This window comes from Hyperolius riggenbachi, chromosome 8 (genome assembly GCF_040937935.1).
Source record: "Hyperolius riggenbachi isolate aHypRig1 chromosome 8, aHypRig1.pri, whole genome shotgun sequence".
Lineage (NCBI taxonomy): Eukaryota > Metazoa > Chordata > Amphibia > Anura > Hyperoliidae > Hyperolius > Hyperolius riggenbachi.
Window position 1 is genome coordinate 18,012,016 of NC_090653.1, and position 23,933 is coordinate 18,035,948.

The 23,933-nt window shown below is 46.0% G+C and overlaps 1 protein-coding gene across 1 annotated transcript in view; it reads left to right on the forward strand.

Annotated features, from left to right (window-relative positions):
• Positions 1-23,933, forward strand: part of CHM (CHM Rab escort protein) — a 149,887-nt gene that overhangs the window by 125,006 nt on the left and 948 nt on the right. The window contains 2 exon segments of the mRNA XM_068250016.1: positions 5,359-5,454; positions 22,077-22,237. Of these exon segments, the coding sequence (XP_068106117.1) occupies positions 5,359-5,454; positions 22,077-22,237 (257 nt within the window).

Below are 23,933 nucleotides of genomic sequence, written 5' to 3' on the forward strand. Positions count from 1 at the left end.
TATGCATCTTTCCATAGTTTCTGCACTGCTCGGAGTCCCTTTAAAATAAAGGCAAACTAATGATTATTAAGAGGACCAGCATGGTCTGAATTATAGCCACTTTAATTTGAGCTGCCAGCTCTGTCTGATCTGTGCCTAGGTTTGTGCCATTCAGACAGGCTATGTGTGAACACAGGAGGTGAACCCTTTCTGTGCTCCCAGGATACCAGGAAGTTAACACTCTGCAGAATCTCAGTAGCTGGCATTTTTTACTTAATTAACGTGTAAAAAAAATTGACTTTTTTTTTTTTAATTACACATCTTCATGTTTTTTTGAACGATCCCGATTAAAATGCATTGCAGTCACGTTTGCTCAAAAAACACACAAAAAATGCAGCATGTACCACATTTTGCATCTAGCACTAATCGGTGATCGCTGGGGATCGCTGCAGTGAGATCTTTGCCATATAGTTAACATTGCGCTGGTGCTTTAAAAAGCGCCAGCGATCGCCGATGTTTGGCTGTGATTTTCCTCACTCGAATCGCCGAGTGAGGACGGCCATAAATGAGAAGAGATCAGCTGTGGGGCAGCGATCTGGCCGCTTCCTGCCGGGGCTTGGCGATATTATGGCGTTTCCAAGCTCTCTCGGCTCAGTTTGGACACCGGCTGCTACGTCCAACCATCATTTCCTTTCCGATCATCGCAGAATAATGCTCCCCCCAGCCCTCCCCCGCCCCCCCCACGCTGTATTTTCACAAAGAATTCATCCAAGACAATATAACGCGTCCGTCTCCCGCCGCAGCCCATAAATCCCGACTCGTATTTTTACTTCATTAGCGGCAAATGAGAGGAGCTCCAGCCCATCTCCCCTTCAAACAATTGCTTAAGATAAATATACAAATACACCTCGCCTTCCATCACGGCGGAGAGAGATGACAGTCGCATCATCTGCGCGGCCCGCCGAGCGGAACCAAACTCCTTCACTTGCCCTAAAACCGCGGCCAACGATGATGGAGCGACGGGCGGCCTCATCGCTCTTCCTCCCGGGAGAATTACCTGAAGACAAATGCAGCAGCGCCACCGCCGCGGCCCCGCCTAAGTAAATCACGCCTAATCGGGATGGAGAGGGATGAGTTTCCCCGCCGACCGCCAGCGCTAATAGAAAGACTATATTGAAATTAAATGACGCCGGCCTCTGATGATTTTATAACCGACTGGAGCAAAAATCTATAAAACCCATTTTAAATCAATTAGCTGAGCTTAATGTTTCAACTTTAATAATGAGCCCCTCATCCACGCGGGGATTTGATTAAAAGGCGCCCAAGTGAATAAGCGTCGGCGGATCCGATCTTCTGCAACACGGCGTCTTACTCGCAGGTGCGGCTAAAAGTCGTGTGTTAGACATTCTGTCACCCTCTGAGCAAGCTGGAACGCTGAACCACAAGAGCTTACACTCTAATGTCCTCACCAGTCGCACACTATTATTATTATTATACATTTATATAGCTCTGACATATTCCACAGCGCTGTACAGAGATCACTGATCCATTCCCATCAGTCTCTGCGCCAGAGGAGCTTACACTCTACTGTCCTCACCACAGTCACACACTATTATTATTATACATTTATATAGCTCTGACATATTCCACAGCGCTGTACAGAGATCACTGATCCATTCCCATCAGTCTCTGCACCAGAGGAGCTTACACTCTAATGTCCTCACCACAGTCACACACTATTATTATTATACATTTATATAGCTCTGACATATTCCACAGCGCTGTACAGAGATCACTGATCCATTCCCATCAGTCTCTGCACCAGAGGAGCTTACACTCTAATGTCCTCACCACTGTGACACACTATTATTATTATTATTATTAATTTATATAGCTCTGACATATTCCACAGCACTGTACAGAGATCACTGATCCATTCCCATCAGTCTCTGCACCACAGGAGCTTACACTCTAATGTCCTCGCCACAGTCACACGCTATTATTATTATACATTTATATACAATGGGGTGCAAAAGTTTGGGCAACCTTGTTAATTGTCATGATTTTGCTTTATAAATTGCTGGTTGTTACGATACAATATGTCAGTTTAATATATCATATAGGAGACACACACAGTGATATTTGAGGAGTGAAATTAAGTTTATTGGATTTACAGAAAGTGTGCAATAATTGTTTAAACAAAATTAAGCAGGTGCATAAATAAAAAAGGAATTAAGTCAATATTTAGTAGATCCTCTTTTGCAGAAATTACAGCCTCTAAACGCTTCCTGTAGGTTCCAATGAGAGTCTGGATTCTGGTTGAAGGTATTTTGGACCATTCCGCTTTACAAAACATCTCCTAGTACATTCAGAAGCACGTTGTCCCCTTTTTGCTGCGTGTGCGCTCTATTACACCGATAGTGACACGATTAGCATGTGACGCTCGGTGTAATGGAGCGCACACGCAGCAAAAAGGGGACAGCGTGCTTCAGAGCCTGGCACTATGCGCCGGCCAGAAGCGAAGGGGGAACGACATACTGCGCACACAGGGCACATTATGTCCGGGGTAAAGTTCAGATAATCTAAGAACGGCGGCAGACGGAAGGGGGCTGGAGGAAATGCAGGTATGCGCTCATTACCCCCTACACAGTGCGGCAATCAATTTTACCACAACCGTTCGGTTGTGGTATCCTGTAACTCACACCACAGATTTACAATTATATTCAGGTCTGGGGACTGAGATGGCCATTCCAGAACGTTGTACTTGTTCCTCTGCATGAATGCCTTAGTGGATTTTTAGCAGTGTTTCGGGTCGTTGTCTTGTTGAAAGATCCAGCCCCGGTGCAGCTTCAGCTTTGTCACTGATTCCTGGACATTGTTCTCCATAATCTGCTGATACTTAGTGGAATCCATGCGTCTCTCAACTTTAACAAGATTCCCAGTCCCTGCACTGGCCACACAGCCCCACAGCATGAGGGAACCACCACTATGAGCTTTAACTTGAACTGAGCCTGTGGTCTTCCATTTCCTCAACATGTTCCTAACTGTAGAAACAGACAGCTGAAATATCTGAGACAGCTTTCTGTATCCTTCCCCTAAACCATGATGGTGATCAATCTTTGTCTTCAGGTCATTTGAGAGTTGTTTTGAGACCCCCATGTTGCTTCTCTTCAGAGAAAATTAAAAGAGGAGGGAAACTTACAATTGACCCCTTAAATACTCTCTCTCATTATTGGATTTACCTGTGTATGTAGGTCAGGGGTCACTGAGCTTACCAAGCCAATTTGAGTTCCAATAATTAGTTCTAAAGGTTTTGGAATCAATAAAATGACAACAGTGCCTAAATTTATGCACCGGCCTAATTTTATTTAAACAATTATTGCACACTTTCTGTAAATCCACTAAACGTCACTTCACTTCTCAAATATCACCGTGTGTGTCTCCTATATGATATATTTAACTGACATTTTTTATCATGACAACCAACGATTTATACAGGAAAATCATGACGATTAACAAAGTTGCCCAAACTTTCGCATCCCACTGTATCTCGTTTGAGAGAAGTGCTGCTTTTGACCTCAGTCTGCAAAACTCGTGCTGTAAATCCTTGGAATGCTTTGATGTCTCTCTACCAGCAGAAAATATAGAAACGGAAAGCAGAAATCCTGTTATTGTATCACACTGCCCCCTAGTGACATGTGGCCATAAATACACATTACGGCAGTACTAAATAGAAGCAGGGAAATGTAACGAATAAGAAATAAAATATATGCTAAAATAAATTGGCCTGGAGGACTTGCAAGGCTCTAAATAAACTGGCTGCTGAAGGGTTAAACAGCTCCTAAAAACAAAATCTGCAGGTGGAAAGACGTCCCATCAGAAATTGCCCTTTAATCTCCCTGAAAACAGTTCTGTGTTCCCGGCGTGTTCTGGCCGGTGGGATGGCGGCTTGCCCCCCGCGCCGTGTGTCACTGGACGGGATAATTGTCAGCTCTCCGAGCACACAGGCCCCACTGTTGGTTTTTGCATTTTTTAAGGAGCGATCGTGTTACCACACCAAACCAGAAGAGACTAATTATTATCAAACATGAAAAGGAGATTGTACCTTGTTACTGCTTTGATCTCCAGCGATAAAGAAAGGAACCCAGTTCATTAAAAGTTTATAGAAGTTTATGCGGCGCGGTCTTTGGAGACACGCCGCGTCCTTTGATTGCCATTGGCCGTCTCGACGGTCCCTTTGTAGAAGCGAGACGACGTTTGTTTTCTCGACTTTGTCGTCTTCCATTAATTACACGTGTTGCGGTGGCTTCGGCGCTTTGTGTTCCCGCGTTCGGCTATTGTTGTCTTATTTCTCTTAATTAGGAAACATGACAAGGACCATAAAAGGATAAAATCTCCCGAAAATAAGACATAATTAAGGTTTCAATAATTTGCTGCTTTTGTTCCCTGCGACTTGATGTTGGCGTTTGTCTGCTTTGCTATCGTCTGATCTTATTTGCATGTATTTATTTACCATAAATCTGGTCGACCTATTTGCAGTCCGGTTTTAACGGCGCTATGAGAGCTCAGTGAGCGTGCTGGGAGTTGTAGTTCGACAGGATGGGAATGAGATGTAATTCCGGAGTGTAACACCTGGTGGTGCTGTATGGAGCTGCAGTAGTCATACCCTTCTATACGCAGGGCTTGACTTTGGTTAAATCCCTTAGGGTTTATTGTCAGATGGACACAAAATAAACAAGGCTAAAGAGGAACTGTACTCAGATTAAACTTCATCCCAATCAGTAGCGGCTAATCCCTTTCCCTCCAGAAAGCTTTACATTTTCTCCAATAGATCACTAGGGTGATATGTATGGCTGCTGAAACCCCACCCACAGTGTGATGTCATTGCCACGGCCTGACAGTTTGCTATTTATGAGCCTTGTTGCATCGTGGGAGATGATGGTTGTTGCCAGCTGCTAAGCAAGCGGTATTTCCCTCTGTGCATATAAAGAGAAAAACAACCTTTTAGCCTATCACATTGCTAGTGGGTGTGTTTATAGATAAGGGTAGTTTGTGCTGTTTGTTCTCCCCCTCCCCCCCCCCCCCAAATTCCTTTTTGCCAGCCAACAGTAAAGATGATAACCTGCAGGCTCATGGTAGATCACACAATATGAACAAATTACACGCCAAGTATGAATTATTTATTGAACTCCTATGTTTTTAACTCCTTACTTTGCAATGTATTTATATCTTTTTTCCCCCTCTACTACTATCTTTCGGTATCCTCTGCCTCCCTTTGGCCAGTGCTGGGGTCCTGGGGACACCTCTGCTCTATAGATATAGATAGTTCACGCCCACATTCAGTGTTTCCGTGGCTGACCTCCTGTGCTCTTCCTGCAGATTTGGTGCATGCGTCCTGCTCGTCGGTGAAGACGACAGCCAGAGAGGACCTGGAGCCCGTCCTGCAGAAGCTATTCACACTGGAGGGAGAAGGAGGTGAGAATCTTCCTTCTACACATCTGGCAGGAGACCAAAGCCTGGTACACACTTTCAATTTACACCCCACATCCAAGGTATTCCACCTCCGCAACATCTCCAAGATCTGCTCCTACCTGTCCCCTGACACCACTAAACTCCTTATCCACGCCCTTGTCATCTCCCACCGAGACTACTGCAATTCGCTTTTGTCTGGCCTCCCCTCTAACCGTACTGCCTCACTTCAATTGGTAATGAATGCGGCAGCCAGACTGATACATTCTTCCCACAGCAGCGCCTCTACAACTCCGCTCTGTAAAGCCCTACACTGGCTCCCCATCAGCTTTAGGATCAATTTCAAAATCCTGTGCTTGGCCTACAAATCAGTGCACAAGACCTGCCCAACCTACATCTCTGATCTGGTCCACAGGCACATACCAGCCCGCCCCCTCCGATCCTCCAATGACCTGCGCCTAGTCGCACCTCGCATAACTGAGTCACATGCACGATTGCAGGACTTCACCAGGGCTGCCCCTACTCTCTGGAACTCGCTCCCACCAGCCGTCAGACTCGCCCCCACCTTTAATACCTTCAAACAAGCTCTTAAAGAGACACTGAAGCGAAAAAAAAATGATGATATTATGATTTGTATGTGTAGTACAGCTAAGAAATAAAACATTAAGATCAGATACATCAGTCTCATTGTTTCTAGTACAGGAAGAGTTGAGAAACTCCAGTTGTTATCTCTATGCAAACAAGCCATTAAGCTCTCGACTAAGTTAGTCGTGGAGCAGGCTGTTATCTGACTTTTATTATCTCAACTGTTCCTGGACTATTTACTTTTCCTCTGCTAGAGGAGAGGTCATTACTTCACAGACTGCTCTGAAAGAATCATTTTGAATGCTGAGTGTTGTGTAATCTGCACATATTAGAGAATGATGCAGTGTTAGAAAAAACACTATATACCTGAAAATAAAAGTATGAGAATATTTTCTTTGCTGCTAATCTTCTAGTAATTATTCATAGTACACAACCAATTCACTATATCATATTTTTTTTTTCGCTTCAGTGTCTCTTTAAGACTCACCTCTTCACGCTCGCATACCCCCCTACACTAGCACCATAATATGTCCTGTTAGACACCCTCTGAAAAGATGCACCTATTGTCTCCACCCCCACCCTTTAAGCTGGGTCTACACGGAGTGATCCGGTGGCTCGATTAGCCGCCGGATCGACTCTGCCGCATCCCCGCTGCGTCACCGCTCGTCCGCGCGTGCATCGGATTCGATCCCCCCCTTGTCCCCGCCGGCGCCGCTTATCTTCCGCTCGATTCCCCGCTATTGTTTGCTCGTGGGGAACGAGCGGGGAATCAGCCGCGGCAAGATCGGACCTGTCGGATCTTATCAATGCGGCTCGATTGAAAAGACACATCGTGCCTTGTAGACCCGGCTTTAGATTGTAAGCCTCTGGCAGGGCCCTCCTCCCTAATGTATCCAGCTTGATTATGCAACATCACTGACAATCACCCCTCTTGTAGACTCGAACAGTCTCTATTCAGACCTATGACACTGTATTGTTATCAAATCATTTGCATGATCTTGTTTTGTTGTGAGTTTCCGTATGTTCTACCTGTATGTTAACCCATTTATCTATTGTGCAGCGCTGCGTAATATGTTGGCGATTTATAAATACAATAAATAATAATAATAATTGGCCAATCGCTGACCAATTGTACCACCTCCACGTAGTATGCGGACCAACAGATAAAGAATACTATTAGCAGATAGTGTAGGTAAGCTCTCCTACTACATGGAGTTAGTAAAATTGGTCAGTAATTGGCCAATCATAATTGAAACTGTGTACAGGGCTTAAAGGTGGTCACATACGATGCAATTTTTTTAGACTTCTTTTAAAGAGACTCTGAAGCGAGAATAATTCTCGCTTCAGAGCTTATAGTTAGCAGGGGCATGTGTGCCCCTGCTAAACCGCGGCTAAACGGGGGTCCCTTCACCCCCAAACCCACCCCCCCAAGACTTGGTCGTAAATGTTTTCTTCCTGGAGGCAGGGCTAACGGCTGCAGCCCTGCCTCCATTCGCGTCTATCAGACGCGCATCGCCGCCTCTCCCCCGCCCCTCTCAGTGAAGGAGGACTGAGAGGGGCGGAGGAGAGGCGGAGATACGCGGCTGACAGACGCGCGGGAGGCAGGGCTGCGGCGGTTAGCCCTGCCTCAACCAGGAAGCGCTCCCCCGCTGCACGGAGGGGATATGGGGGATCAGGGACCCCTGTTAAGCCGCGGGATAGCGGCGGTTTAGCAGGGGCACACATGCCCCTGCTATCTATGAGGTCTGAAGCGAGATTTATTCTCGCTTCAGACTCTCTTTAAGCCTGCTACAGACATTAAATTTTGATTGGCCAATCGTTGTTCAATCTTATCACTTCCGTGTAGTAGGAGGGCCAACACCTTTTGAACGCTACGATCAGATTGTGTCTGTAAAATCGCATGCTACACGGAGGTTGTGAAATCGACCAGTCAAAATAGTGCGCCAAAGTAACCTGCTTCGCAGAAATAATCCATTTCATGCATTATGTTATTTTGACTACAGTTACTCTAAAAAACACACAAAAATTTGAAAAACATTTCCTCCACTAGCGTTTTTTTTCTAGGCCTTAAAAAAAAATCATTATCTGAATGAAATCTAAATTTTAAGAAGAAAGATGAGACTGCCCGAAAAATACATCATCTGGATCCCCATTAAAAAAAATGAGCATTAGCCTTTTTAGTAATACCCATCCCTCATCCTCTGCGGTGTCCCCTCGTCCTGTCGTGATGTGTTGGCTGGGGCACCCCTGGACACCCTCCGGAGCAGCCCTACCATCGATAAGCTCCTCTCTGCCACATGCGGCGTCCCCTCGTCCTGCCCCTGGTCTGTTGGCTGGGGGACCCCAGGATTAGCCCCGTCCCTGAGGTGTTGGCTGGGGGACCCCAGGATTAGCCCCGTCCCTGAGGTTTTGGCTGGGGGACCCCAGGATTAGCCCCGTCCCTGATGTGTTGGCTGGGGGACCCCAGGATTAGCCCCGTCCCTGAGGTGTTGGCTGGGGGACCCCAGGATTAGCCCCGTCCCTGATGTGTTGGCTGGGAGACCCCAGGATTAGCCCCGTCCCTGAGGTGTTGGCTGGGGGACCCCAGGATTAGCCCCGTCCCTGATGTGTTGGCTGGGGGACCCCAGGATTAGCCCCGTCCCTGAGATGTTGGCTGGGGGACCCCAGGATTAGCCCCGTCCCTGAGATGTTGGCTGGGGGACCCCAGGATTAGCCCCGTCCCCGAGGTGTTGGCTAGGAGACCCCTGGACGCCCTCGGAAGCATGGATAAGCTCCTCTCTGCCACATGCGGCTTCCTGTCCCTCTGCCACCCGCGGAGTCTCTCTATCATAGCGGAGAGGTAGCAGCCATGTTTTAATTAAAATGTCAGAACAAATAGTGTTGGCGTTCTTGAGAATGAATGACCGGATTGGGAGAGCAGTGGAGCGCGGCCGGTCGCCCAGACAAAGTCACCTGCAGCCGCGGCCTCGTTCATTTCCCACTAAGTGACTCGGGAGCAACTTCTGCCGCTTTATGAACTTTTACTTTTTTTTTTTTTTTGCATTTTATCAAGAGTGTGTTTTTTCACAGGCTGTTGCATTTAATTAGCATTTTAAACGATTTGTTCACCTCAGAAAATACCTGATAAAAGGCTTGCTAACGATGTTCACGTTAAAGCGGTTTTGACTTATTGGCCTGTGATTTTTTTGTTTTCCCTCCCATAGACATCTCTGCTTCAATATTAGGCATATATTTTCCTCTTAAGCCGATTTTTATCTCGTTTTTCAAATTGGCCCTAAAAATATTTTTATGTTATCCTACCCTCTATGGTAAGTTTTTGGGTAAAGCCGATTAGATTACTGAAGTGAGAGGAATATGAAAGCTGACTTATTTATTTCCTTTTAAAGAGGAACTCCAGTGAAAATAATGTAAAAAAAAAAAAAAGGGCTACATTTTTACAATAATTATGTATAAATGATTTAGTCAGTGTTTGCCCATTGTAAAATCTTTCCTCTGATTTACATTCTGACATTTATCACATGGTGACATTTTTACTGCTGGCAGGTGATGTCAGTGGAAGGAGATGCTGCTTGCTTTTTTGGCAGTTGGAAACAGCTGTAAACAGCTATTTCCCACAATGCAATGAGGTTCACAGACAGGAAACTGGACACTTTCATTCCAGCGCAGGAGACTTGGGCGCAGCAGTGAGTAACTTCAGCAAAATTACTTATAAAACACTATAATTCGGCCAAATTATTTCATTCCCCACCATCCATGGCGGCCTGGAGCTGGAATAGTATTTAATATCGATGGCAATTTGTGCAGCAGCAGGATCAGCCTTATACCGGCTGTATCCTGCTCCCAATTCTCCTGGGCCGATTCCTCTCTTACACCTGACATCACAATGTGGGAGAGGTTTCACCACAATATCAGTCATACAGCGCCCCCTGATGATCCGTTTGTGAAAAGGAAAAGATTTCACATGGGAAAGGGGGTATCAGCTACTGATTGGGATGAAGTTCAATTCTAGTTCACGGTTTCTATTTAAGGTGGACCCAAATGAAAAATACAAGATTTCAGAAATAAAATCTATTCTGTAAATTATAATAATAAATAGCAGTCTTTTTTCAGCTGCATGATGACAAATATAAAATATGTTACATTTATTGAAGGAACCCCTCCCTTCCTTTCATATTGCCGGGACAGAATCCGGCAGACTGGTGGAGTAGGTGGTGTCCGGCAATGGAGGAATTGCTAATGACTGCCACCTGTATAACCCTAGCTATGAAAAGAGAAGGGTGAAAAGCATGCACTGAAATGCTCATAGGCTTGAAGGAGTGTTTATTTATCTTTGTATGTGTCAGAGTGGTGCAACTAAATATTTTGAATTAAAAAAGTGTTTAGTTTGGGTCCACTTTAACCCCTTCAGCCCACAGGCCATTGTACCCCCACCGCCAAGAGTCATTTTCACCTGTTAGCGCCTCTCCCATTCATTTGGCCAAAACGTTCTCACTGCATCTGAATTACACCTGGATAATCTATATCTTGTTTTTTTCGCCACAAATTAGACTTTTTGTGGGCGAGATTTCTGTTCACTAATTACTTTATTTTCCATGCATTTTATAGGGAAAAACAAGAAGAAAAAATACACTATATTTCCATGTCCATCCCCTATAGTTCTAAAATAAGCAGTGCTACTATAAGTAAAACCCATATATTTTATTTGCCTTTTAGTCTCGGCTATCAGAATGTTTAAATAATGTCCCTAGTACAATGTATGGCGCCAATTTATTATTTGGAAATAAAAGTGCATTTTTCCTGTTTTGGGGTTTTTCTTGGTATCCGGCTAATAATTACAAGCTCTTATTTACTAAGATAGCAGTAATATACCCTCAGAACATACATAATAAAAAAGGTGAGTCCCTAAGGCAACTATTTATGTTGGTTTTTTTTATTTATTTTTTTTACAAGTGTTTGTTTAGTAACTGGGGGGGGGGGGGGGGGTCTTTGGAAGAGATATATTTTATTTTTATTAAAAATGTATTGCAACTGTAATTTTTTTTTTGCCCCAGATGGCGTTGCCAGAACGTGTTTAATTTTTTAAATTATTTTTTTTAACAATTAACACTTTTTTTGTACTTTCGTTATCATGAATGGGCATGACCCCTGATTGGGGTCATGTCCATTCATTCCAGGCACTGCGATTGGTTCAGGGGAACACTTGTTCCCCTTTATCAATCACTGCTGCGTAAATGATGTTGGGAACGAACAGAGGGCATGCGCACCCGCCACAGAAACACCGGACACGAATATGCATTTTGTTAGATGTGGTTAAACAATGCACGTTGCCTGGCTGTCCTGCGTATCCTCTGCCTCTAAAGCGTTTTCATTATTGATTGGGAGTTGATCCAGGCAGTTGGAAATTATTGAATCGACCGGGCGATCGGATGGAAAATTGCATCGTGTGTACTGGGGCTTAATTCCTTCAGCTATAGCCCCTGAACAAGCATGCAGCAGATCAGGTGCTCTGACTGAAATGTGACTGGATTAAGCTGCATGCTTGTTCCAGGTGTGTGATTCAGACACTAATGATGCACTAATACCAACAGGGCAGCCAGGCAACTGGTGTTGTTTAAAAGGAATTAAATACGACAGCCTCCATATTCAGGTGTCCTTTGACTATAAAGCAGGGATGTCAAACCGGTCCTACGAGGGCCGAGATCCTCACACATTTTTGACACAGCTCTAATTAATTGATGGGTCGGAATCTGGAGAGGTGTGGTCCATGAGGTAGAAAACATTCTTCTTTCTCAGTCCATCCTAAACACCGGCATGGATCTGGCCCTCCAGGCCTGGAGTTCCACGCATGTGCTGTAAAGGTACAACTGACACTGTGTGTATTCTAAACTCAGGCCTCTGCGTTGTGTTACCGTTTTACCACAGGGTATTGCAATGCAAGGCAATAGGGCCCCGCACACTTACCGCGTCACGATCACGGATGAGGGTCCGATCCGCCGTCAAGCCTGTTTTGTGTGTGTTTTGTCTATTAAAGTTTGTTTTGTGGTTGTGTGTTTTTTGTCTATTGAAGGTAATTTTTTGTATATTGAAGTTTTTTTTTTTTGTATGTATTTTTTTTATGTCTATTGAAGTTTGTTTTGTCTGTTGGAGTTTGTTGTGTGTTTTGTGTGTTGTTTTTTTTTTGTCTATTGAAGTTTGTTTTCTGTGTCTTCTTTTTTTTTATTTTTGCCTCTTGAAGTGTGTTGTGTGTTTTTGTGCATTTTGATATCAGTTGTAGTCTGCAAATGCACTCTGTTATCTAAGCCGGCGCCCTCACTGGCCAGCAGGGGACGTGCGTTTCTGCTATCAGGCGTAATGACGTGGAGTGTAGGCAGGGTCAACAGGGGGCTAGCACACAGCAGTGACTCCTCTGCTCTCTGTTATCCTCACTGACCAGCAGGGGACATGCATTTCTGCCATCAGGCGGTGTCACATGGAGTGTAGGCGGGGTCAGACTCCTCTGCACTATGTTATCCTCACTGGCCAGCAGGGGACCTGTGTTTCTGCCATCAGGCGTAATGACATGGAGTGTAGGCGGGGTCAGACTCCTCTGCACTATGTTATCCTCACTGGCCAGCAGGGGACCTGTGTTTCTGCCATCAGGCGTAATGACATGGCGTGTAGGCGGGGTCAGGGGGGAGTTTGTATACAGCAGTGACTGCTCTGCACTCTGTTATCTTGCGTTGGACGCCGGCTCTCTCACTGGCCAGCAGGGGACCTGCGTTTCTGCCATCAGGCGGTGTCACATGGCGTGTAGGCGGGGTCAGGGGGGAGCTTGTACACAGCAGTGACTCCTCTGCACCCTGTTATCCTCACTGGCCAGCAGGGGACATGTGTTTCTGCCATCAGGCGTAATGACATGGAGTGTAGGCGGGGTCAGGGGGGAGCTTGTATACAGCAATGACTCCTCTGCACTCTGTTATCCTCACTGGCCAGCAGGGGACATGTGTTTCTGCCATCAGGCGTAATGACATGGCGTGTAGGCGGGGTCAGGGGGGAGCTTGTACACAGCAGTGACTCCTCTGCACCCTGTTATCCTCACTGGCCAGCAGGGGTCATGTGTTTCTGCCATCAGGCGTAATGACATGGAGTGTAGGCGGGGTCAGACTCCTCTGCACTCTGTTATCCTCACTGGCCAGCAGGGGACCTGTGTTTCTGCCATCAGGCGTAATGACATGGCGTGTAGGCGGGGTCAGGGGGGAGTTTGTATACAGCAGTGACTGCTCTGCACTCTGTTATCTTGCGTTGGACGCCGGCTCTCTCACTGGCCAGCAGGGGACGTGCGGTTCTGCCATCAGGTGGTGTCACATGGCGTGTAGGCGGGGTCAGGGGGGAGCTTGTACACAGCAGTGACTCCTCTGCACTCTGTTATCCTCACTGGCCAGCAGGGGACCTGCGTTTCTGCCCTCAGGCGTAATGACATGGAGTGTAGGCGGGGTCAGGGGGGAGCTTGTATACAGCAATGACTCCTCTGCACTCTGTTATCCTCACTGGCCAGCAGGGGACCTGCGTTTCTGCCATCAGGCGGTGTCACATGGCATGTAGGCGGGGTCAGGGGGGAGCTTGTACACAGCAGTACCTCCTCTGCACTCTGTTATCCTCACTGGCCAGCAGGGGACGTGCGTTTCTGCCATCAGGCGTAATGACATGGAGTGTAGGCGGGGTCAGGGGGGGGCTTGTATACAGCAGTACCTCCTCTGCACTCTGTTATCCTCACTGGCCAGCAGAGGACCTGTGTTTCTGCCATCAGGCGGAGTGACATGGAGTGTAGGCGGGGTCAGCAGGGGGCTAGTACACAGCAGTGACTCCTCTGCACTCTGTTATCCTCACTGGCCAGCAGGGGACGTGCGTTTCTGCCATCAGGCGGTGTCACATGGCGTGTAGGCGGGGTCAGGGGGGAGCTTGTATACAGCAGTGACTGCTCTGCACTCTGTTATCCTCACTGGCCAGCAGGGGACGTGCGTTTCTGCCATCAGGCGTAATGACATGGAGTGTAGGCGGGGTCAGGGGGGAGCTTGTATACAGCAGTACCTCCTCTGCACTCTGTTATCCTCACTGGCCAGCAGAGGACCTGTGTTTCTGCCATCAGGCGGAGTGACATGGAGTGTAGGCGGGGTCAGCAGGGGGCTAGTACACAGCAGTGACTCCTCTGCACTCTGTTATCCTCACTGGCCAGCAGGGGACGTGCGTTTCTGCCATCAGGCGGTGTCACATGGCGTGTAGGCGGGGTCAGGGGGGAGCTTGTATACAGCAGTGACTGCTCTGCACTCTGTTATCCTCACTGGCCAGCAGGGGACCTGCGTTTCTGCCATCAGGCGTAATGACATGGCGTGTAGGCGGAGTCAGGGGGGAGCTTGTATACAGCAGTGACTCCTCTGCACTCTGTTATCCTCACTGGCCAGCAGGGGACGTGCGTTTCTGCCATCAGGCGGAGTGACATGGAGTGTAGGCGGGGTCAGGGGGGAGCTTGTATACAGCAGTGACTCCTCTGCTCTCTGCGCCCCTCTCATCTGGTTAGCGGAGACGTTATCTCTCAGCGGCGCTCCCGTCGGGTTTATTACCCGCTCTCTGACATTTGTCTTAGCGACGTTCCTGACATTTCATCTTGACAAATCCCCGCTCCTGTGATATCGCTGCAATAATATAAGCTTAGATAATCTCACCGCTCTGCCAACGCCACAGAAAATAATGCTATAGATCAGACGGCTTAACTGGAGGTATTCAGACCACCTGGTATGCTGGGGACGGGTTTTAGGCAGGGCTGTGGATTGGTAACAAAATCATCTGACTCTAACTCCGACTCCTTGGTTTATGAAGCCTCTGGCTCCAGGTACCCAAAATGGCTCCAACTCCTTATTCTTATTCTTACCAGGGCCGTGGACTTGATACAAAAATCATCCGACTCAGACTCCTGGGTTTTCTGAAACCACCGACTCCAGGTGCCCAAAATGACTCTGACTCTTCAACTTCGACTCCACAGCCCTGGTTTTAGGTATAATAGAGTCCTGGGCAAAAATGAATTTGGTGTCCCTCAAGGATCTTGTGCGCCCTGGGCAATTGCCCAGCTTGACTTTGTGTTATTGGATTGTTTAAATTTGTTTCTTTGCACATGATATGCTCCCTATCACATGCTGTCCTGTATGTTCTGTAGTGAAAATAACGCTATGAATTCTTATGTTTTTACAATATCCTATATAATAATATCCAAGTGTCTCTGCGTCCTGTCTCTGTGTCAGTGCTTTTGTGCTACTGCGCATGTCCTGCACTGACAGCTGTTGGGACAGGGTGAGGACTAGGCAAGCGGGCGTGTGTGTGTGGGTGCGTGCGCATGTGTGCTGCCATGCGGCGGTGACAGACCTAGAGCAAGTATTTAAACGGGCTTAGGTCAACTAGTTCCTTTATAAATCATTTAGTCAGTGGCTGTCATCTTCCAGAGTTAAAGAGAAACTCCAACCAAGAATTGAACTTTATCCCAATCAGTAGCTGATACCCCCTTTTACATGAGAAATCTATTCCTTTTCACCAACAGACCATCAGGGGACGCTGTATGACTGATATTGTGGTGAAACCCCTCCCACAAAAAAATTATGAGGCCCGTGGTACTCCTGGCAGTTTCCTGTCTGTGAGTCTTGTTACATTGTGGGAAATAGCTGTTTACAGCTGTTTCCAACTACCAAAAAAAGCATGCAGCATCTCCTTCCAGTGACATCACCTGCCAGCAGTAAAAATATCACCATGTAATAAATGTCAGAATGTAAATCAGGGAGAGGAAAGATTTTACAATGGGCAAACACTGACTAAATCATTTATACATAATTATTGTAAAAATAAAGAACTTTTTTATTACATTATTTTCACTGGAGTTCCTCTTTAAGGTGGACGCACACCATACAATTTTTTAAATATATTTTCAATTCAAGAATTGCAATCAATTACTCTGACTGATTGTAACATTTCACTAATCTGACCAATGTGCCACACACCTGTGTTCAATCTTTACCCAATTATGAAAATAATGATTAAAAACTCTGTAAAAAGTTCTTGGGAGTAAATATAAGGAAATTGGCAATCTACACGACACCATTCAGTTTTCATAAAAATTGATCAGAAAAATCCAGCACTCCCGATCAACTTTTACTGAATAAAAACAGGAAATCCGATCGGATTTCTAGCTCAAATAAAACAAAAAAAGCTTTCAATCTTTCTGAAAATCCGATCCTTTTTATTGAATTGCCGAAAAATTGGACCATTTTATTGTATCGTGTGTGGCCACCTTTACATTCTGAAATGTTTCGCTGGTGCTGGCATCTTTATTGCTGGCAGGTGCAACTCTGCGGAATGTCTGTTTCTAAAGAATTCCAAAGCCAATACAAAATATACCTGCAGTGGCTGGATAGTGTAATGGTTAAGGGCTCTGCCTCTGACACAGGAGACCTGGGTTCAAATCTCGGCTCTGCCTGTTCAGTAAGCCAGCACCTATTTCAGTAAGGAGTTTCTTGGGCAAGTCTCCTTAACACTGCTACTGCCTTCTGAGTGCGATCTTGTGGCTGCCTCGCAAGCGCTTTGAGTCCGACAGGAGAAAGGCGCTATACAAATACTGCCATTATCATTATTATTATTACCTGGTCTACCAAAATGCTCTGGGAGGAGGGACATTCCATTATACAGAAATATATGGATATAGGAAGTTTTTCTGTTGCTGAAAACTAGATTTTTGGAAAAAATTTTTTTATAAAAGCGGGTATCCAGAAAACTTTCCCGCATTCTGCTATGTCACTACAGGGCCTCTTCAAAGGACCACCATTGCGAAAAATTGTAAAATTTAAAATACATTAAAACTCATATACTTTAACCCCTTCTCTACCCTGGTCATTTTCACAGTTCAGCTCAGCTCTGACTACTTTGGCAATAATTTTATCCATAATTATCACAACTAAATGATCTATGTATTGTTTGTTTGTTTTTTCAGAACAAATTAGGCTTTTTGTGGTAGATATTTGTTTCTAGTAATGGCCTTATTTGTTATGTATTTTAAAAGGAAAATAAGGAAAAAAGTGACCAAAATACACAATTTATCCACTTTCAACCATTGTAGCTTTAATGTAAACAGTTCTATTGTACATTAAACCCACACATTTTATTTGTCTATCCCTCCTATTTATTTAAAACAGTTCATTTGTTTTGATCATTTATTAGATGTAACAATTAAGTAATGTATACAGTCTGCTACTGTCTGCTCCAGGAATGTGTATTTTACACTTGTTTACTAATTAACTCTGCTATTGCATTCCCTGGGAGGAGGAGAGGGGTTTGTTGTGGTTCCTTTAAACTCTGTAGTGATATTATCAGGTTAGAGATAAACAGTGTTATCTAAGTTTCTGTAAGGAGGAGAGTGCAGAGACAAAGGTGCGTACACACGCACTACGGAAGCCAACGATGGGTCCGTCAGACCCTCCTGCTGGGCGGACTTTCAGCAGACCGTAGTGCATGAGTACGCACTGTCGGCGGACTGATGAGGCTGTTCCTGAACGATCCGCTGAGTGGAGAAATTTAATTTATGGCTCATTTTACTCTGGAAGAAACCTATTTCTCACTTGTATGCGTTTACATGTATTTTAAATGTTACAGTATTCCACGATAGTTGTCGTTTAAAGGAAACCAGAGATGAACACTTTGGCACAAAATAAACATATCCCCCGATAGATTTTACAAAATAAATACTATACCTGGTATTTTCGCCGCTCTGGTGTGCCGTTTTTTGTGGGTGGTTTTACTAAAACTCCACCCAAAACACAGTTCATCAGAAAAGCATATTATTTAATGGGCTGTATGAAAAATGAAATCACCATTTCTAAAAACGTATTATGACTAAGAAATATTGATTAAAAAAAAGTTTTTCAATTTACCCTTACATTAGTAGCTCCTCCCATCTCATCACAGCTCTCTGTGATGCTGCAAATATACAGAACAGGAAAGCATAGCCAGAAGGGGGCAGGCTTGGGCTTGAAAAGACATCAGAGAAGACAGACTCAGCTGTAATGATTCCTGAGCAAAGCCAGACTGAATGCTCAGTCTGGGATTTTATCAGGGCTGATAACAAGCAGGCTGAGTAGTGAAGGATGAAACAGAGAGCAGGGTAGGTGTTTTCTCTAATGTTCCCACTGATATATATATAGTAAATACATGAGGGTGCTTCCTCTCTGGTTCACTTTAAAGCAGAATGAAACCCTGCATTTCTACTTTGCTCTAATAGATTATTTACAGCATATTATATACAACCAGCATTTTTTTTGTTAGAACTGCATTCAAAGGGTTAACACAGGCTTTTGAAGCTTCCCTGCCAGCCGAGCTGGCTGCTTCAGAACTTTACATAATGTTATCTTGTGTTTAATTGTATCAAGTGAGAAATGTAAACAAAGCCTTCTCTCACACTGCGGGGTCCCCTGAACAAAGTCAGACAAGCATAAATGCTTTCTGATGCTTTCTGATTAAGTTAGAGGATGAATAAAGCAGTTATAAATAAAATGCAAAGTCAGCTCTCAGAGTAAAATAAGTGTACTTTAGGAACATATAATTTCTAAATGTATAATACTTATGCACAAAAGCAAATATGCTAACCGTATGGCATATAAAAAGTAGGAAAACATGTTTTTATTGAATATTATGTCAGGGTTTTATACCGCTTTAAAGAGAAGGTTCAGGGAGAAGTTGAAAAAAATAAAAATACATATCCACTTACCTGGGGTTTCCTCCAGCCCGTGGCAGGCAGGAGGTGCCCTCGCCGCCGCTCCACAGGCTCCCGGTGGCCGACCCGACCTGGCCAGGCCCGGCTGCCAGGTCAGGCTCTTCTGCGCTCCAATCTGCGCCTCACGGGGGTGCGCTGACGTCATCGGACGTCCTCCGGGCTGTACTGTGCAGGCATAGTAGTTCTGAGCCTGCGCAGTACAGCCCGAAGGACGTCCGATGACGTCAGCGCGCCCCCCTGAGGCGCAGAAAAGCCCGTCATTGGAGCGCAGAAGAGCCCGACCTGGCAGCCGGCCTGGCCTGGTCAGGTCGGCCACCGGAGACCACCGGGAGCCTGCGGAGCGGCGGCGAGGGCACCTCCTGCCTGCCACGGGCTGGAGGAAGCCCCAGGTAAGTGGATATGTATTTTTATTTTTTTCAACCCCTCCCTGAACCTTCCCTTTAAGGTTTAGCATATTTTTTTTAATCATGCCACGACAATCTCGTTCCTGGATGTAGCTGGCATTGTATATCATTGTTTATTAGGTATTTATTTTTTGTTTCCAATCAAAACAAATCTGTATTTGTGTAGTTTTCGCTGCATTATCTGACCTACGGTTGTCCGCGTCGTTCAGATTTATTGAGATTTGTGTGTGTTTGGGTTACATCATCCCAGATTTTCCTCTCTTTATTCAATATTTGGTGTGCAGATCTGGCTGTTTGTAGAAGCTTTGCACCCCCCCCCCCCCCCCCCCCCCCCAGTTCTCTTAGTAAACAGGGGAATATCTCCGCCTCTCTGCACGCTTCCAAATCTCCTCTCAGCTTCACTTTCAAACCAAAATAAGATTTTCCGCCCGTCCCAAGCCCACGAAACATTTTTTTCTTTATCCGGCTGAATTCTCATTAATTTCTCATTAGCTGATAGGCCGTTTATTTGGCCGCGGCTGGGAACTGGCAGAGAACGCTTTCCAGAGTTCAGCGATTGTTATTCTTGTAGCGGCAGAGATAATAGCGCTCAGCCACGCAGAGCAGTCACAGAGATTGTGTATTCTGAAAGCGGACCTGAAGTCAGAACTTCCTCTCAGCTCTGAAACATCAGCAACAGCATAATAACCTTTAGGCTAGATTCACAGTGGGACGTTGCGTTTTGATGCCACGTTAAAGTCGCACCGCAAGCTTACAACGCAACGCGCCCAAAAAGTGGCAACGCAGCGTTACCGTCGCATACAGCAGATACAGTAAAAAATACAGGCAATGAAAAGTATGCATCCAAGTCATTACTGAGCATGTGCAAACAGTCCAACGCAGCTAATAACGTGTATAACGCACTGCATGCAGTACTTTTACTTAACGTGCAGCGTTAGTCACTAACGTAGCGTATGCACTGTGAACGGGGCATTGATTTTTCATTGCAGTGAGTTATTCTGCGTTAAATGCTGTTTTAACGCGCGACTTTAACGTCCCACTGTGAACTTAGCCTTACAGAAAAACATTTTTGTTGCAGCTGATACAAATCCTGCAATACATCCACAGTGTGTTTACTTCCTGCTTTCATGGAAGCAGACATAGGGTTTACATAGTGTTAACTGCTCTGTCGAGGCAGCCAGCTGACACAGCTGAGAGATCAAATTACAGTTGTGATTAGTCACAGATGAGGGGTAATCAGACAGGCTTAACTCTCTAAATACATACAGGGTGCATTTCTCTATGTTATCCTTCTGTCCTGTGCAGGAAGAAGACACACTGCACATTTTTTTGCAGGAGTTCTGTAACCTGTAACAAAGAAATGTTTTTCTTTAAATGTTGTTGCTTATCTGTGAAAGCAGAGAGGAAGTTCTGAGTCCAGGTCCACTTTAAAGGGCTACTGAAGCAAGAGGGATATGGAGGCTGACATATTTATTTCCTTTTTAACCTCCTTGCCGTTATAAAAAATTAGGCAAGGAGGCAGCGCTGCACTTTTTTTTTATTTATTTTTTTTTTAAAATCATGTAGCGAGCCCACGGCTCGCTACATGATAGCCGCTGAGCGGCGGCATCCCCCACCCACTCCGATCGCCTTTGCCGGGCGATCAGAGTATGCAGGAAATCCCGTTGAGAACGGGATTTCCTGCAGGGCTTCCCCGGTCGCCATGGCGACCGGGCGGGATGACGTCACCGACGTCATGGACGTCGTGACGTCAGAGGGAATCCCGATCTGCCCCCAGCGCTGCCTGGCACTGATTGGCCAGGCTGCGCAGGGGTCTGGGGAGGGGGGGGGGGCGGCTTGGCACGGCGGGTAGCGGCGAATCGGCGGCGATCACGTACTACACGCAGCTAGCAAAGTGCTAGCTGCGTGTAGGAAAAATAAATTATGCAAATCGGCCCAGCGGGGCCTGAGAAATCCTCCTGCGCAGGTTACCCCGAACTGTGTTCGGGATAACCGGCAAGGAGGTTAACGATGCACGTTGCCTGACTGTCCTGCTGATCCTTTGCCTCTAATACTTCTAGCCATAGCCCCTGAACAAGCATGCAGCAGATCAGGTGTTTCTGACATTATTGTCACATCTGACAAGATTAGCTGCATGCTTGTTTCTGGTGTGATTCAGACACTACTGCAGCCAAATAGATCAGCAGGGCTGCCAGGCAACTGGTATTGTTTAACAGGAAATAAATAAGGCAGCCTCCATATTCTTCTCACTTCAGTTCCCCTTTAAAGGAGAACTGTAGTGAAAGGTATATGGAGGCTACCATATTGATTTCCTTTTAAGCAATACCAGTTACCTGGCTATCCTGCAGATCCTCCGCCTCCAATACTTTCAGCCATAGGCCCTGAGCAAGCATACAGCAGATCTGGTGTTTGACATTTTTGTAAGGTCTGACAAGATTAGCTGCATGCTTGTTTCTGGTGTGATTCACACTACTGCAGCCAAATAGATCAGCAGGGCTGCCAGGCAACTGGTATTGCTTAAAAGGAAATCAATATGGTAGCCTCCATATACCTCTCACTACAGTTCTCCTTTAAGGCTTTCATTGCAGTGTGTATCTTTATTTAGGTGGCTTTCCCTTTCTTTATCTCCTGATGTAACACTGCTGGGTAGAGTCACCCTTTAGGGATGGTCATTAGGAACAGGAAGTAGATTTGATTGGCTCCGAGCTGCATACAGATTGCATAACATGTGTGTGCTGTGCTGAATTCTTAGCATATGATTGGCTGCCTCTGCAGCTGTTATGTGTTGGGAAATGGCCTTGCTTCCATTAGACTCTATTTATGGTGAATGAAGTATGTTTTCTTTCCTGTTTGTCCAGATGTGGAGAGTGCAGGGAAGCCGAGGGCCCTGTGGATCCTGTACTTCAATGTGAGAGACTCCTCAGGGGTGGAGCGTCAGTCCTACGCGGGGCTTCCGTCTAACGTGTTTGTCTGCAGCGGGCCGGACCCCTGCTTCGGATACGACCGTTCCGTCCAGCAGGTGAGCAGCAGCTTCAAGTGTTTCCTGAATGATGGTGTGTATATGTACCCCCCTTCCTTCCCCTGTGTAACTAACACCATGCTCTTCCTATATTTGTTGGCACCTTGTAAGTGTTGTCACTTAACCAAGCAATGAATGAGCCTTTGATTAGAAGACTTTCCAAACAGCATTGTCCAGAAAACGTTCTTCCTTCCTCTGGAGGTCTTTTTTAGTTCTTGGTACAAACTTGCTGAGCAAACTCGAGGTTATCCTCAGCTCGGGGTTCCTGCTCTGCATTGAGTGTTGACCACTAACTGAGGAAAAATAAGCAGTACATCAGACTACAATACATAGGCCTCAATTCACTAAAGATCATGCTGGAGATAATAAGGCAAGAGAAAACTTACCACCACACAATAAGAGAGTTATCTTATCTCTTCATTCCTTAAGGTGGCCATACACTGGTCGATGTGCCATTAGATCGACCAGCTGACAGATCCCTATCTGATCGAATCTGATCAGATAGGGATCGTATGGCTGCCTTTACTGCAAACAGATTGTGAATCGATTTCAGCCTGAAACCGATCACAATCTGTTCAGCTGCTCCTGCCGCCTGTCCCCCCCCCCCCCCCGTATACATTACCTGAGGCTGGCTCCCGGGCGTCTTCTCCGCACTGCACCGCACCGCTGTTCTTGCTCCATCCCGGCGCTTCCTGTGTTACTCCGTGACCAGGAAGTTCAAATAGAGCGCCCTCTATTTCAACTTCCTGGTCACCGGAGTGACACAGGAAGTATAAGCGTACACTGGGACATGCGGAAATGCGTGCAGCGAGGAGAAGAGGACCCCGGAGCCAGCTTCAGGTAATGTATACATGCTCGGATCGGGCCCGAATCGTACGCCGCAAGCGACGCGCTCCTACCGCCGGGCGATCGAGGGTAATTTCCCGCACGGCGCGATCGACGGTCCGATCCGATTTCGGGAGGGAATCGGATCGGCGGGTGCGTTTAGCGCAAGCGATTGGCAGCAGATCCGATCCCAGGATCGGATCTGCTGTCGAAACGGCCGTGAATCGAGCCAGTGTATGGCCTGCTTTACGCTACCTCCTCTGTAGTTAAGTTACCGCCTCTGTAGTTATTTTCATACACAGTTAATGAACAGCCCGTCTTTAACTCTGGAGTTATTTTAAGGATTAAAGAGTTAACTTAAAGACAGAAGAGTTAACTTTAGGCTTGCCTGAGGTAAAATGTTTCCTGAATACTACATGCCTTATCACCATGGTAACAACTCTAGAAGAGTTAATAAAGACAGGAGATAAGCTTAGTGAATTGAGGCCTATGTAACTTACGGTGCCCATAGATCACTTGGTATTGTAGCCTGATCAACCTCCCAATTTGATGATTTTATTGAATTGCTGTAGCAGCATGGGCGCCCAACCGATCTTTCGATTGATTTCTTTCAAAAATCCAGGGCTGTGGAGTCGGAGTCGAGGAGTCGGGGCAATTTTGGGCACCCGGAGTCTGAGTTGGAGTCGTGGTTGTGGTTTCATAAACTGAAGAGTTGGGAGTCGGGTGATTTTTGTACAAAATCCACAGCCCTGTTAAATATTAGACGTCGGAGTCGGGGCCATCTTGGTTACCCGGAGTCGGAGTCGGTGGTTTCATAAACTGAGAAGTCTGAGTTGGAGTCGGAAGATTTTTGTACCAACTCCACAGCCCT